We start from the raw sequence: 14482 nt of genomic DNA, 5'->3' as shown, positions 1-14482 counted from the left end.
TGAAAACTTACCGTCCACGTGACTTGAACAGTGGTGGGGGTCAACACAACTGGAGTATGAAGACGGACAATGACATCTCCTAGTTCTTTCTGTACTTGTCTATGGTCCACTCCTTGTGCTGGTGGGCTGATATCTACAGAGATAACCATTCCCAATATTTAAAAATTCCTAGTAAAATTTCAATGTATATTATACAAGCCATTATTATCAGGTGATTAGAAATAATCGCAGGGCAAAAAACTAAAACCCTTTGTGACAAAAAACATTAAGGCATATTTATATACATACCATCCCTGCTAGGACATAATTTGAGAGATGATATTTATTTTTACTAAAATAATATTAATAAAAGTGTTTGTAATCTCTCACTCCCTTCAAATACATTGTTGTGGAAGATCTATTATTTGCTTATTAAAGAATAAAGTATGTGCCACAAGACCTCTCTAGAATCATCAGTTTTCTATAGCTGTTGGCATATGGAAGGACTTTCCTGAGTAGTTAATGGAGCTGTATCTGAAAACTGCCGTTTAAGAATTCATTTAATCCCTTGTCCCAATTGGTAGATTGTATGTTCTTACTCCTTGACCTATTCTAGACTGGAAGCATGGGAAGGAAAGTAATCAGGGAGACTTGGGAAGTGAATTATATCACTAAAGGTTAACAAAGTGAGGGAAAGAAGGGGAAAAAGCCCCCCAAATTCACAAAAATACTTTTGACTGAGGAATTTAGGATATTGAAAAAATGTTGTAAGGTAAACAATTTTGAGAACTTCAGTATCTGACCAAAAAAAAAAAATTCGGCTTTTTTTTTTTTTTTTTTTGGAAGTGATTGGGGGAAGGGAGAGGGAGAAAGAATTGCAATACTTAGAATGATATACTCTCAGCCATACATTGTTCAGCCGGCCCGGTATTCACCATCCACATAATACTAGTCTATTATTCCATATAATGGTTCATATTCTGTGTGCCCGTTAAGAAAAAAAAAAAGAGAAATTATAGACTTCTGAGTTCATCAAATTGATATCAAATATTGAATTTCACACAAACTCAAATCAACTACTTTAACTGGTGCACTGCAATATTAAGTTGATTTTTTCCCTCCAACTATGTTTTAAGGAAGGAAGTCTGATTTAAAATAATTGATTTTCTTAATCCTGTTTTCTCCTATTTTGTCGGGCCACAGTGCAACACTCTGGCAAAAATATTTGTGAGTGCATATCTCAGCCATAATTTAAACTGACTGCACTAACAAACTGGGACATAAATAGGGGAGGGGGGGAAAGGGTGGGGAAAATGGGTGAAGGGGGACGAGAGCTATAGGCTTCCAGTTATGGAATGCATAAGTCATGGAATAGAAGCCACAGCACAAGGTAGAGAACAAGCTGGAGGTTGCCAGAGGGGAGAGGGATATGGGTGAAATAGATGAAGAAGACCGAGTACCTATACTGTGATGAGCAAAGAGGAACGTATAGAATTACTGAGTCATTATATGGTATACCTAAAATGAATACAACACTGAATGTTAATTATACTTGAGTTGAAAAATAAATAAATATTTTTTTAAAGCCACAGCACAGGGAACATAGTCAATGATATTGTAATAGCATTGTACGGTAACAGATGGTAGCTACACTTGTGGTGAGCATTGCATAAGGTACAGGTAATTTGAATCACTGTGTTGTACGCCTGAAGCCAATGTAATATTGTGTATCAACTATACTTAAAAAATTTTTTGAAAAAAGAAAATAAATTTCTCAAGGACCTTAGTGTGATGTGGAAGAAGGTATAAAATACAAACTTGGCATTACCTATAGTATATAATGAAGGTTTTTGTTTTTTTTTAGTATTTGGAATTTACATCAATAATTTACAAATTTGATTTTAATTAAAATAGCATTATTAAAATACCTTAAATCTCTTCCATTGTTTTCCAACCTTCTGTATCGATTTGAGTAAAGCACAAACATATCCCATGACTCAGGATATATATTTGCTGTTGTTATTTGGAAAATGTATAATGTAAGCAATAAAAAAAATGAGTGAAAAAATTGGGACATAAATAGTTGGGAACTATGCTTTGGTGCCTTTTTTCCCCCCAGTTCCACTGTTTTTCATCCTTAACATAAATAGCAGAGCTATTTTACTTGATCTAGAAAAAATATATTATTAATATTATGTGAATAATATTAACCTTTGCTGACACATCTATGGTCTACTGTGATGTTTATGCTACAAGTATTTGCTGCCTTCCTAAAATAAAAGATTTCTAAATTCTATGGTACTGAATATCTTTCAAAATAAGACCTCACATGGCAAAGTGTTCTGTGAAAAGAAGTGCTTTGCAGAATGCAAAGCTGCCGAAAGTGTGGTGTCAAAAAATGATCCTGACATTCAGACACAAAACATGAGTTTTCCTATTAAATATCTGTTAAGAGAACATAAGTCTTTTGCTCTATATAGTCTCTCAGCTGGAACAAGCCATATCACAAACAACTTTTCATTAATCTTTTTTGACCTTTTCACTGAGAAGTTATTTTATGAGTCAAGATTTAGTGACTGGCAGAGTTATTGAATGATCAAGAAGGTCTGCTGGATATAATCACACCCAAATTCTTCCCCACTCTGTTATCTCCTGCCTTCCATTACAGCTACACCACAAAAACTGTTTCTGTCTACACTGGTAAAAATGTTCTTGGTACTCTGATTTCTTGAGTTAAAGCCACATAGATCTTCAAGTTCTAGAATTTAATTTACTCATTAAATTTAGACACACTAAAAGCAACTGGATCCAAGCAAGGTAAAATATAACCAGTTTCAGATCTTCAAATTCCTTGTTGTACTTTTTCTTTCTCTGGAGACAGGTTCTTTGCCCACAGGCCCTTTATCATCATGGAAAATTAATCACATTACTGCTTAGAGAACAATAGCAAAGTGGCATTCCCTCCTCCCCCGACTGTCATCATGTCAGCAACGTTCCAAAATCACGTGGTGACTATTTCACTGGATTCCTTTAAGGTGCCCTTCTCTGTTACAATAGCATGCTAGTTACTATCACTGAACTACATTGTAATTATAATAATATTTTTATGGCTGTATGGTGCTTTTCATTGCATAAAAATACTACTTTGAATTATATTTTGTTCAAAGTCTTTTACAAATAAGAAATAATTAACCCTTTCTCAAGAACCCTGTGGCAAGTCGGTTGTAACAAATAATAAAGCCACAATGTCTATTTTATTAATTCCCTCCATCTACTAGTAGGAAGGGAAATTATAATGCAGCATCCTATATTAACCCCTTGACTCCAGTGACTTCTTAATTTGAAGATGCAAGCTACCAAAGATGGGAAGGAAAATCTTCAATTTTGAAATTATAATATTCTGGGTGTTTAAGTTTTTATTTAAATCCCTGTTAGTTACATACAGTGTAATGTTGGTTTCAAGTGCACAATATAGTGAGTCAACAGTTCCATATACCACCTAGTGCTTATCACAGCAAGTGTGCTCCTTAATCCCCAACAGGGATTTCACCCATTCCCCCACCTCCTCCCCTCTGGTAACCATCAGTTTGTTCTCTCAGTTAAGAGTCTGTGTCTTGATCTCTCTCTTTTCCTTTTACTCGTTTGTTTTGTTTCTTAATTTTTTTAAATTAGTCAAAAGAATTGTATACCTCAGGAAGAAAACTTGATTTGCTCCTTTCTGAAACAAACTGCTCCTTTAAACAACTGGTTTGATAAAACGACAACAACAAAACAACAACAACAAAACACACATTGTAGGTATGCTTGTCAAACTTGAGCAGAAGCACCTCCTGGAGAGCACCTTAACACAGACTGCTGGGCTGCACCCCCAGAGCTTCTGAGCTGGGGCCTGAGAGTCTGAATTTCTAACGTGGTCCTAGGTGAATGCAGATGATGCTCCTGGGGGAGCTCCACCTGGAGACCCACTGCCCTATAAAAACAGAATCCTTGAACAATAGGGGTAATTTTGATATCCCTGTCTGGGCATTGTATCCATTAAAGATCACTTTTTGCTACTATATAATTAATTTCGAAGAAGGAGACAAGTTTCCGCCTTTTGAAATATAGTAAAAGCCCTAACTTAGTTGATTGACTCTTACTGTGTGAATGTAACCAATTATTCTGTTTATTTATTATTATTTTTTTACTCAACAGACCCTGACAGCTCCAGGAAGAGGACACATTCACCAAGGTTAACAGCAAGTTCAGGATCGGGTCTAATGAATCATTGTAACAAGTAATGCAGACACGTTTATCCTTCCTCATGCAACCCCTTTGTTCTGTTTTTTGTTCTTTTTTTTCTTTTCTTTCTTTTTTTTTTTTTTTTTTCTGTTCCTGCTGAATGCCTCCTTCTAGAACCGGTCATGTCTACAGCTACTGAAATTACCTTGTGTGCGCACAGGATCTGACATGGGGCTTGGGTCACTGAGACCTTGCGGGTTGATGGCTCTGACCATGAATAAGTAGATCGTATTGGGCCTCAGTCCTCTCACTGTGTAGACTGTGGTCTTTACGTGGTTTGCCACCGTCTGCCAGCTATTACTCACTGATTGGCTGAAACAGGAACAGAACTTCCACTTAAAGAGCAGCCATGAAGGCATCGGCAATGGAGCTGGGTATCAATGACAAAAGTTAATGGCTGAAAATTAAACACATACACGCACAACACTTGAAGTGTTAAGCCCAATAAATGAAACATTTTGATGATTTCGGTTTATTCAACAACAAAGCCGAGCCCACCTAACGGAAGTGCCATGCACAACAAAATTAAACTCAGCCCCGGAGATGTGACAGCCCGTTGCTAATGCACAGCAGCCCACTAAATGAATACCTGTAGAAGGAATAGAGGCCAAGATCACAACATCAAGTTTATACAATAAATATGGTCCTCGTAAATGTATATATATATATATATACCTTGAAAAGAATTAACCTGTAGAAAGAATAAATGGACTACAGAGTAAATTATGCCAATACATTTTCCTGTTACAAGGTGTGTTTTCTTTTGCATCAATTCCACATGCAATATTATAATAGAGCCTTCTAAAACTACATATCTGTAAAAGAAGAAAGGAAGCATGTAAGGAATATTTTCCTTTGGTCACATTTTTAATAAAATCGTACATTACATAGTATGTGATTTCTCATCTTCAACGGGTGAAATACCTCTGAATCTAGATGTGGAGACCCCTTAACAGCCCGCTAGAGATGGGATACCCATTTAGAAAACTTTGTCTACGGTCAAATGCTGCTTTAGTTCATAATGAGGAGAAAAATGTGATTTTTCAGGGCTGCCTGTTCACTTTTCAAAAGTTCTTACACATCAAAGCATGAAAATTACAGAAAAATTGTTTTGAAAGTTGGGAATGATGTATTTGTTGACCATTACTTAAACAGATTAGGGAAGCTTAAAATGAAAGTAATGGCTTGTCCTAATGCTTAAAAATGACACTGGCTATCACTATCCTTATAATGGCAAATAAAAGCACATTGAAACAATACAAACTTCATTTTCCCATTTGTGTAAGGATCTTATCAAATTCTCATGATGACTTTATCATGACATTTACTAATTTATATTCTATATCTTTATATTGATGACAATTTTTTCAAATCACAATTGGACATATTTTTTACCTTTCAGCAGCCAGAAGTGCACGGAATCAATTCCTTAACTGTAGTTTTGAATTTTGTTCTTAGGTGTACCCATAGCTGTATTAAAATATACAGCACAAAAACAGTGGACTTATTTTAAGGTCTGCTCTAATAATGAGGAAGCAAAGTTCCAGGGTTCCATGCCTCGGTAAACAATGCAGAACTTAAAAAGTGTCCTGCCTAATTAAATTATTTTCTGCCTAGTTCTAATGACAAAATTCTCATCTTAAATCTTTACGATGGTCAGGGTAAAGAAAGGAGCTAAGTGATTAGGTCATGAGCTAGATCCCCATAGACTTAGTCATAGGTAATGCATATTTAATCTATAATCAAGTTATAAGTGAAAAAAAACCTAGAGTCTATTCTTAAATAAAATCAGATAAATACTTAAAATTCACTGTTCAACATGTTCTTAAGATAAAACAGCAGGATAGCTCACACGAGATTTTAGGATATAAGAGCAAAAGCAACAACCCAATGGAGAAAAAAAAAAGGAACTGTCCCATACCTGAAAGCCTCAATGATATATGCACTTGCTGGAAGGGCTCCAGGGGTACCTGGTTGCCAGGACAAGGTGACACTGTTCTTAGTAACATCAGTGACCTGTGGTTTGGATGGTGGGCCTGGCAGGTCACTTAAGTCATAGTTTTTACTGATTGTTGCTCCAGATTCTATAGAGGACAAACAGAAAATGCTTCATTCCTGATTGCATAAGATGCCATAACATTTAAAAGAAGGAAAATAGTTTATTGAAGATGTTGACCTAGACAATGAGGAATTCATCTTCTTGACTCAAAAGAATGTAAACGAATATTTGCTTTACCTACATGTCACTAAATGTTCACTTTCATGCAAGATCACTAAAATTGCTTGCTCTTCAGGTAGAGGAAATTTATCAAGGACAAATGTATCAAATTGCAAAAATGCAATATTATGTGGAGAAATTAAAACGTGGCATATGACTTAGTTTTTGCATTCAATGAATTTAAAATCTTGATTTTTCAATTGTTATTTGATGATGAGCTAACCAATGAAATGGGCTCAAGATTTCTTCTGTTGAGATAATTCCCAGGACTCACCTGTCACGTCCAGCACAGCACTCCACGAAGTCTCTCCACTTGAACTTGTAGCCACACAAGTATAAGTACCAGTATCAGAAATCTAGTGTGCAAGGAAGGGAGAGAATTCAATTATTTTAATTAATTTATAGAGTAATTACTCAGTCTCAAGGAGGTAATATTTAATTTCTTAAAATACGATGTATCATTTGGTTCTCCAAATTGTTCATTAGAGTCAATCATATGTACACACAAAATATTAAAATCAACTCATATAATATTATTTTATTCATGACAGGAATTCAATGATTTTTTATTATATTTCTACAACTAAAAGCTATGTGTCTGGTAAACTCTTATTTGTCTGGTCCTCTTGCCTCCATGGTAATACCTTTATCTTCATATAACTCCAATTTATGATGGGGCTTCACTGTTTCGGAGTTACATATGGACAACTCAGGACAGAATTTTTCAGAATCCTATAAATATTCAGAGATCAGTAAAGCAAAACTGTCCTTTCCATCTTTATATATTTCCATGGATAAAATGTACTCAGGAGTCAATAAGCACTGAGGTAACAGGGGGCTGCCTTTTTTTTTTTTAAAGACATGGAGAAAAGTGAAAGAAAAAAATCCCTAAATCTCTCCCTTTAAACAGATTAGTATTCATTTATATTTAAATTTTAGTAGTGTGATAGAGAATGAAATAAAATTATATTATAAACATACAAACCATGTCTATGGAATCACTGCAGTTTAGAGCTGAAAGGACCATGCAAATAATCTCATCCATCACTCTTTAAAGCATACTTAAAAACTGTCATTTCATTGATCACTTAAAATGTTTTTGTTATTCACTGAAGAGTGGGAAAGGATTTTTTAAAGTAGTTGATAATATAATCAAGAGTTCTCTTTTACAAATGTAAAAGGTATACATTTCTGTGATTATACTTTGGCGAAAGGCACAAATCAATAAAAATTTTATGTCAAAAATCTTCTTTGTAGTTGAGTCCTGTGGGCCTAGAATATAAACATATTTATTTACACTGGTTTAGAGATGAGACTGGGAAGAGAAATCGATGACCAAACTGAATAAGGCAAGTGACATGATGCGAAATTAAAATTCTGTGATGAACATGAGTCTAATTGTTGATGAAATATGAGGGTTCATGGAATATAATATCTGTTGGGTCCAAAGTCTAAGGGTACGGATGACTCAACCTTCCACAACTGATTATCAGGTAAATCATTAGTGCATGGATGTTCCTACCGTGCCACCATTTTAATTGATTTTAAATGTCATTATGTATTTTAACTTGAGTTTCAGACTGCTCTGGCACATCGTTCTCTGCCATATTATCTTCATACAATTGTCTTTTATTATACACGGGATGATAGGGGATAGCCATTGTAAAAAGAGCCATTCTTTGAAACGTGGCTGTGCATGCATTATAGTCATTAGAAATCTCTCCATTTAGGAAGCATCACTCACAAACTAAATATAATGAGCCAAGGTTGGATTTTAATGTGACGTTCATTTGAATATGGTCTGTGAAAGAGTAAAGAATTTGCATTTTATTATAGCTGTTGAACTAAAATGTAGCACTTGTTATCATGTGCAAATGCTGAAAGAAGGGTATGTAGGTAATGCTTCTTAACTGCATCTCCTTGTCATTGTGTAGAGACACAGTCTGACATTAGCGGTGGTAGGTAGGTTTTAATGAGTATTGGAATATTCTACTTCTCAAAAGATACAGATTCAGTTACCAATTAGCTGGACTATGAGAACAGAGTGTTCGTCCCATTATCCCCCCCCCATTGCACTAAGTACCAAAAAAGAAAAAAGAAGAAGGAAAGTAATAGTGAGACACAAAGGAATATGACTTACAGAAACCCTCTCTTGACTATATGAGTGAAGTAGTGTAAAAATACATTTTTATATCCCTTTAAAGACAGTCACCTTACAGAAAAAGAACAACATTTTCATACTGGAGTTTATCAAAAGCCACATCAAAAGCTGAAATATCATTGCTAAAACTCACTCTTCAATCACCATCATCATGACTACATTCATTCTTATTCCTTTAACTTTAAATAATTTCTTTTCGGGTCATGAGTGCTTCATCTCCCTTCATTCCTTCTCCTTTTATCCTTAACCAAGTGCTTTAAAAAGAGATTAATGTGCTGGCACACTCCATCACCTGTTTTTCTCCTTGTGTGGTTGGCTGCAGACAAGCCCCCAGGAGCTTGCATCTCAGAGAGATGACTCAGAAGCCTGACACAGGGGTCGAATTTTGTTTGACATCATCAAGCACCCACCTTTAATTGTTTCTTTCAAACACTACTGGGGATCTTTACTATTCAAGCACACCCTTTAATTCAGTGGTACAGTGAAAATGCATTAACTTTCATGGCCCAAGTCTGCCTTTAGCCCAAAGACAGAGCTGAAAGTGTTTACTCAAGGAGAGTTGGCATTAATTTTTTAATAACTCTCATTTGTTCAAAGAAAGTTAACAATTAATTTAGAATCAATAAAGAGACAGGCTAAAATCTGTATTAATTTATTTGTCTTTTAACTGAATTTGACAGCATTTTTTTCTACTTAAAGCAATAATTAATGCCTATGTCTCAAAATTAAAATGAAAACATTATATATTAATTTTATTAACAAATATACAAATTAACGAAGGTTTGTGTGCTTTGAGTGTGCATGTACATATTACAAAAAGTCCTTCCTTTTTTGTAAATGTCTGGGTGACACGCTGGTAAATACTAAATAAACATGTCATTGTAAATATATTTGTATTTTAAGAGAAGAAATAATTCATGTTGTAATCAGTTGAATATATATGTAATGAAAAATATTTTAGCTTCTTCCCTAGCTTCCAGATAGGAAAATTCAACATTGTTTTTCTGTTGTTTTGTTTGTTTGTTTTTTATCTTGGCTCCCTATTTCTACCTAGATACCAGATTCTACTAATTGTTCTTCCACCAAATCATTTTTGATTAATTTTTCTTCATGTACTATATCAGTCATCTTAATTCTGGCTCTCATTCCCAATCTTTTGACTATTCTAGCAAACTCTTCAGTTTTACCATAGTGATTGCCACAGGGAGGGGAGGCTCTGTACGTTTTGTTGAATGAAGTGAATATACTCATAGAGGGCAGGCAGTCCTTATCTGGTATTCACACCTTGTGTAATCAATCCCTCACCTTGAATGTGTGTGGGATCTGTTGACTTGCATCTGGTCAACAGAATAAGGCAAGGGTGACAGGATGCCCCATTTGTGATTCTGTTATATAAGATTGTAATCCTTGTCTTGCCAGGAGACTCCCTTCCTCATTGACTTTGAGGAAGCAAGTAGTCATAATGGGAATATCAATATGGCAAGTAACTAAAGGCAACCTTCAGCAACAGCAAACAAGATGCTGAGGTAATCAGTATGACAGCCATAAGGAACTGATTGCTGCCAGCAATCATGTTGCTCAGAAGCAAATCTATCCCCAGTCAATCTTCAGATGAGACCACAAACCTGATATGTGATTGTCCCCTTGTGAGACCCAGAAGTGGAAGACCCAACTAAGTCACACCCAGGCTCCTAACCCCACAGAAACTATAAGATAATAAATGTATGTTGTTTTAAGTCTCTAAGTGTTTGTTAATATTGTTAAATCGCAATAGATAGCTAATACAATATTCAGAAATGGCATTTGAGTTACTTCTGAAGTAAGTTTAATTTGTTAAATTGGTAGGAATGGTCGCCATCTTCTATTAAAAGAACAGCGATGATTTGTCCTTGCCCACAGGTTTAAATCTAAACTCCACAGCAACTTAACCTAAAATGTAAGATTTTCGACCAACTAGCCAAACCTACCTTCTATGCAATCTTATGTCTTTGGTTTTTTTCACATAATAAATTGGCCAAGCTAACTTATACACATTTCTTACAAACATCCTTTGTTCATGACAGTAAATCAGAAGCATTTGACACTTTCAAATGACTTTAAATATCCCATTACTATCATTAACTTCATGTGTTTAAGATTTTTAGCTTTATCAATTGAATACATATGAGTTGGAATGAAAGAACAAAAGGTTTCTAAGTCTGTTATGATCTTATATTAACATAAGGACTTTCTAATATCAATTCATCAAATGATGAATTTGAAATAAGAAATAAAATAAGAAATAACATGGCCTATAATAAAAGGTATAGCAACTGTGCTAGTATGGAAGATTTTAAGTTCACAAAGCAATTTTTCCCGAGGGCAATACTTAAATTGAAATGAAGATCCAAATACAAGTCAAGCGTTACTTACCCGTAAATTCTTAATCTGCAATGTTCCTTGTTCTTGTATAGTTGCTCTTGGATCTCTACCCAGGAAAGTGAATCCCTCCTTTAACCAGCTAATTACAGGAAGAGGATCACCAGTAGCTTTACATTTCAGTAATGCTGTACCATCTACTGCTAGTGTTTGGTTGGCTGGGCCTTGTAGAATTATGGGTGGAGGTCTATCTGTCAAAACTAAAGGATAAGGATATTTTCAGTATATTTTAACTTCTCAGAAGTTATATCATACTATTAGGTGTATATCCCATACATATTACTTATAATTTATTCTGCATATTCTATGTCCATTATGTATCTATCATTTATACATACTATATATACAGCATATTTACTGAGGACATACTGTTGTTTATAACTTACTCTGAATTACCTACAGTAGATGGCAATAATAAATTCTGACATTATAGTATTGTTGAAAGTCTTCATCATATTAAAATAAAAATAAAAATATGGAAAGTTCATGGCAGTTATTCACAAAATGTACGCTTATCTCTTATATGCATATTTAAGAAAACTTGTAGAGTGTCATATGGGTGGAAACAATTTTCATTTTTGCTTTTATTATAAATATATGTATAATATATAATTTCACCCTTCAAAGCACCTTGCTATATATAGAGACTATGAAATATTGGTTGATGTTAAATTATTAGATATAAACATTTTACTTCCAAGATTATGACACTGGGCCTTACATTACAGTATTATAATCTGGATGATAGGATTTAACCAGTCCTTAGAATTAAGCAGTAATCTAGTTAAACTCTATTTATGGTATGACAAATAACTGTTTTCATGTAAAATCACTGTTTATATATATATTAACTCCTGTGTTCATCTGGGTAAAATTTCCACAATTTCATAAACTTCTAGTTCAGTGTTTTTTTTAATCAAATATTGTTTCATGGCAGTATCTTCAGTGCCTTTGGAAGTATTTCATAATGATTTAGGAAATATATCAGAATTTTAGTATTATTTAAATGGGTGATGGAAATATGGAGCCATTTGGGTGCAAAGTTTCATCCAGAATTCATTAGAAGAACACTTCGTAACAAAACTGACAAGTTCAGGTCCAAGGAAGGCTCTGTTAAGAGACAGTTCCATAAACGTCAGCATGGATTTTGGTTAATTACCGAAAATATTTATGCTTATTTATATTTATATATAATTACGAAAAATATGTATATCATATATAAATATAAAACTTTCACAGAAAGGAAAAACAACTGTGGATTTTAATGATTGTTAAGCAACTGTGAGGAGAAAGTGTCTATAAAGAACGTCATGTTGTGTTACAATGTACATTATCAAAATGTCATTTTGCTCATTAACACTCTAATCTTCTTTGTCCACCAGGTTATCTGTTTCCCAATCTATATGCATCATCTTTATTATTAGAATTTGTGGTTTTTAGGGAAACACATTCAGCTGAGCAGCCCCTTTACAGCCTACCATGAGAAAGCCAACCAATTTTAATTTAAAATAGAAGTTATGAAATAGAGCCATTGCATGTGCATGTTAAGACACAGTGGACTTCCAGTCAACCTAAACCTACTACATCAAAATATGTATTAAAATGTGTGTATGTATGTGTGTCTATATACATATGTAAAACCTTATAAAAAACTAAAAAAATAAAATTTTGTTTGTGTATTATTTACAAACAAAAATTAGAACTACTTCTTTCATGATTTTCTTGATCAAATTCTTCATTTTAGAAGTAAATAAAATAAACTTCAGAAAATGTGAAAATACAATGTTATATTAATTCTGACACATACTGCACAAATAGATATCCAAACTAAATGAAGGGCCAATTCACAAAACATGAATAATTCTAAATTCAATGAGAAAAATGGGTCTGCATTACTAGAGTAGAATCTATTTATTCAATTTTAAATATTCTTACTGCTTTGTTTCAAATTAAATATCTCTACAGAATTTGGGTAACTTCTTATAACTTGTTTTTATTTTTATATCCCTGAAATCATTAGATATAGCCAAGGACATCTGATTAGTCTCTTTCCTTTTTATTGCTCAAATGAGTAGCTCAATGTCTTTTTAATGAATTTAATCAATAAAGTAATTGAAAATCTCCTGGCCAGAAGGAATTTTCAGTTTCAAACATGTTATGGGTGAAAGATGACCACAGGTTTCCATGACACTGAGGTCAAAGGTTAAATGAACATTTAGGGTTTCCAGTGATCTGTGACCAATTCCATGGTTTTCTTTAACTATGCATTATAAATCCTCAATAAACCATTCATAGAAGACCATGGTGTGACATTTACTGTCAACATAATATATAAATACATTTCTTCTCTCTAGTACTTTTAGATGTTATTGGCTGTACTCAGAATTCTCATTACAATTTTCTAATTTTCTGAGAGAAAAAGAGCAGAAGAAAGGAAGAAATGAACAGTGCCAATGAATTAATGAGAAAGTCTTCTAAAAGGATATTTTGAAATTCAAGTATATTGAAGCATCTTCATTCAATCTATAATCAGTAAAATTATCACTCAACAGAACATTTCATCACCATTAGCAATCTCATCTTATATGAACACTTGAGTTAAAAATACCTCCAAGAAAGGAGTGTAAGTGTAAAAATGTAGAAACATAAACACTATTATAGATGTTTTGCTTATTTCTCTGAATATGACATATGTTTTTTATTCTACCTTGGAATTTCAATTGGCTCTAAATTGCCCTGGGTCACACCCTCCAAAAAATGTTCCAAATGAAAATGATAGCTCACGTACCATTAAATTGTTAACCAATCTGAAAAATTCAAAACTATGAATAGATGCTCAAGGCATCAGCCAATGTAGCAAGTTAGTATTTAGAAAGAGTTATTTGTAATAATAATGTGTGTCTGTGTGTGTGGTTAGGTCTTGAAGTTACAGTTCTTTATTGTCAAAATCAATAACTCTATAACCTTCGTTCAATGTTTTTGTAAAAGGATCTTGACTTTGTGATTGCTTACTTAAGTAAAAATCAATGTAGGAATTAATATTCAAGCTAGTTGTAGCAAACTGTTCACAGTCATCTCACTCATCAGGTTTAAATTTGTATTCACTTTTTTAGTTTTAACTACTATTCTAAGCTAGAATAACTACTGTTTTGTTTTGTGAGATTATGTCATCAACCAACACAAGTTCTAAAAAACAAAAGTTCCTTTTCATTTCATCAGAAATGACTCTGAGTATCTGTGATATCATCTGGCTTTTCTAATTCATAAATTTTGTTTTCTACAAATATGGTTTGCCTTTTCCCATAACAATTTCTTTATTTAGAAACATTTTAGAGTCTGTCCTTTGTAAAATAATATAAGCAACTAGATTATAGTAGAGGTCTTCATCATTATACTTAGAATGTTTTATTCTTGTATATAGAAAA

The 14482-nt window shown here is 33.7% G+C and overlaps 1 protein-coding gene across 1 annotated transcript in view; it reads right to left on the bottom strand.

Moving 5' to 3' along the window:
* ROBO2 (roundabout guidance receptor 2) overlaps positions 1 to 14482 on the bottom strand; it is a 577868-nt gene that overhangs the window by 82972 nt on the left and 480414 nt on the right. Inside the window, exons 10-14 of the mRNA XM_088022784.1 lie at positions 11052 to 11257; positions 6753 to 6834; positions 6182 to 6344; positions 4406 to 4572; positions 12 to 133 (exon numbers count right to left, since the gene is read on the bottom strand). Of these exons, the coding sequence (XP_087878910.1) occupies positions 12 to 133; positions 4406 to 4572; positions 6182 to 6344; positions 6753 to 6834; positions 11052 to 11257 (740 nt within the window). The remainder of the gene's footprint in view (positions 1 to 11; positions 134 to 4405; positions 4573 to 6181; positions 6345 to 6752; positions 6835 to 11051; positions 11258 to 14482) is intronic.

Source organism: Eumetopias jubatus, unplaced genomic scaffold (assembly GCF_037043125.1).
Source record: "Eumetopias jubatus isolate StellerSeaLion01/CBP00866 unplaced genomic scaffold, mEumJub1_p1.0 scaffold_1, whole genome shotgun sequence".
NCBI lineage: Eukaryota > Metazoa > Chordata > Mammalia > Carnivora > Otariidae > Eumetopias > Eumetopias jubatus.
This window is presented reverse-complemented; position numbering and strand designations above follow the sequence as displayed.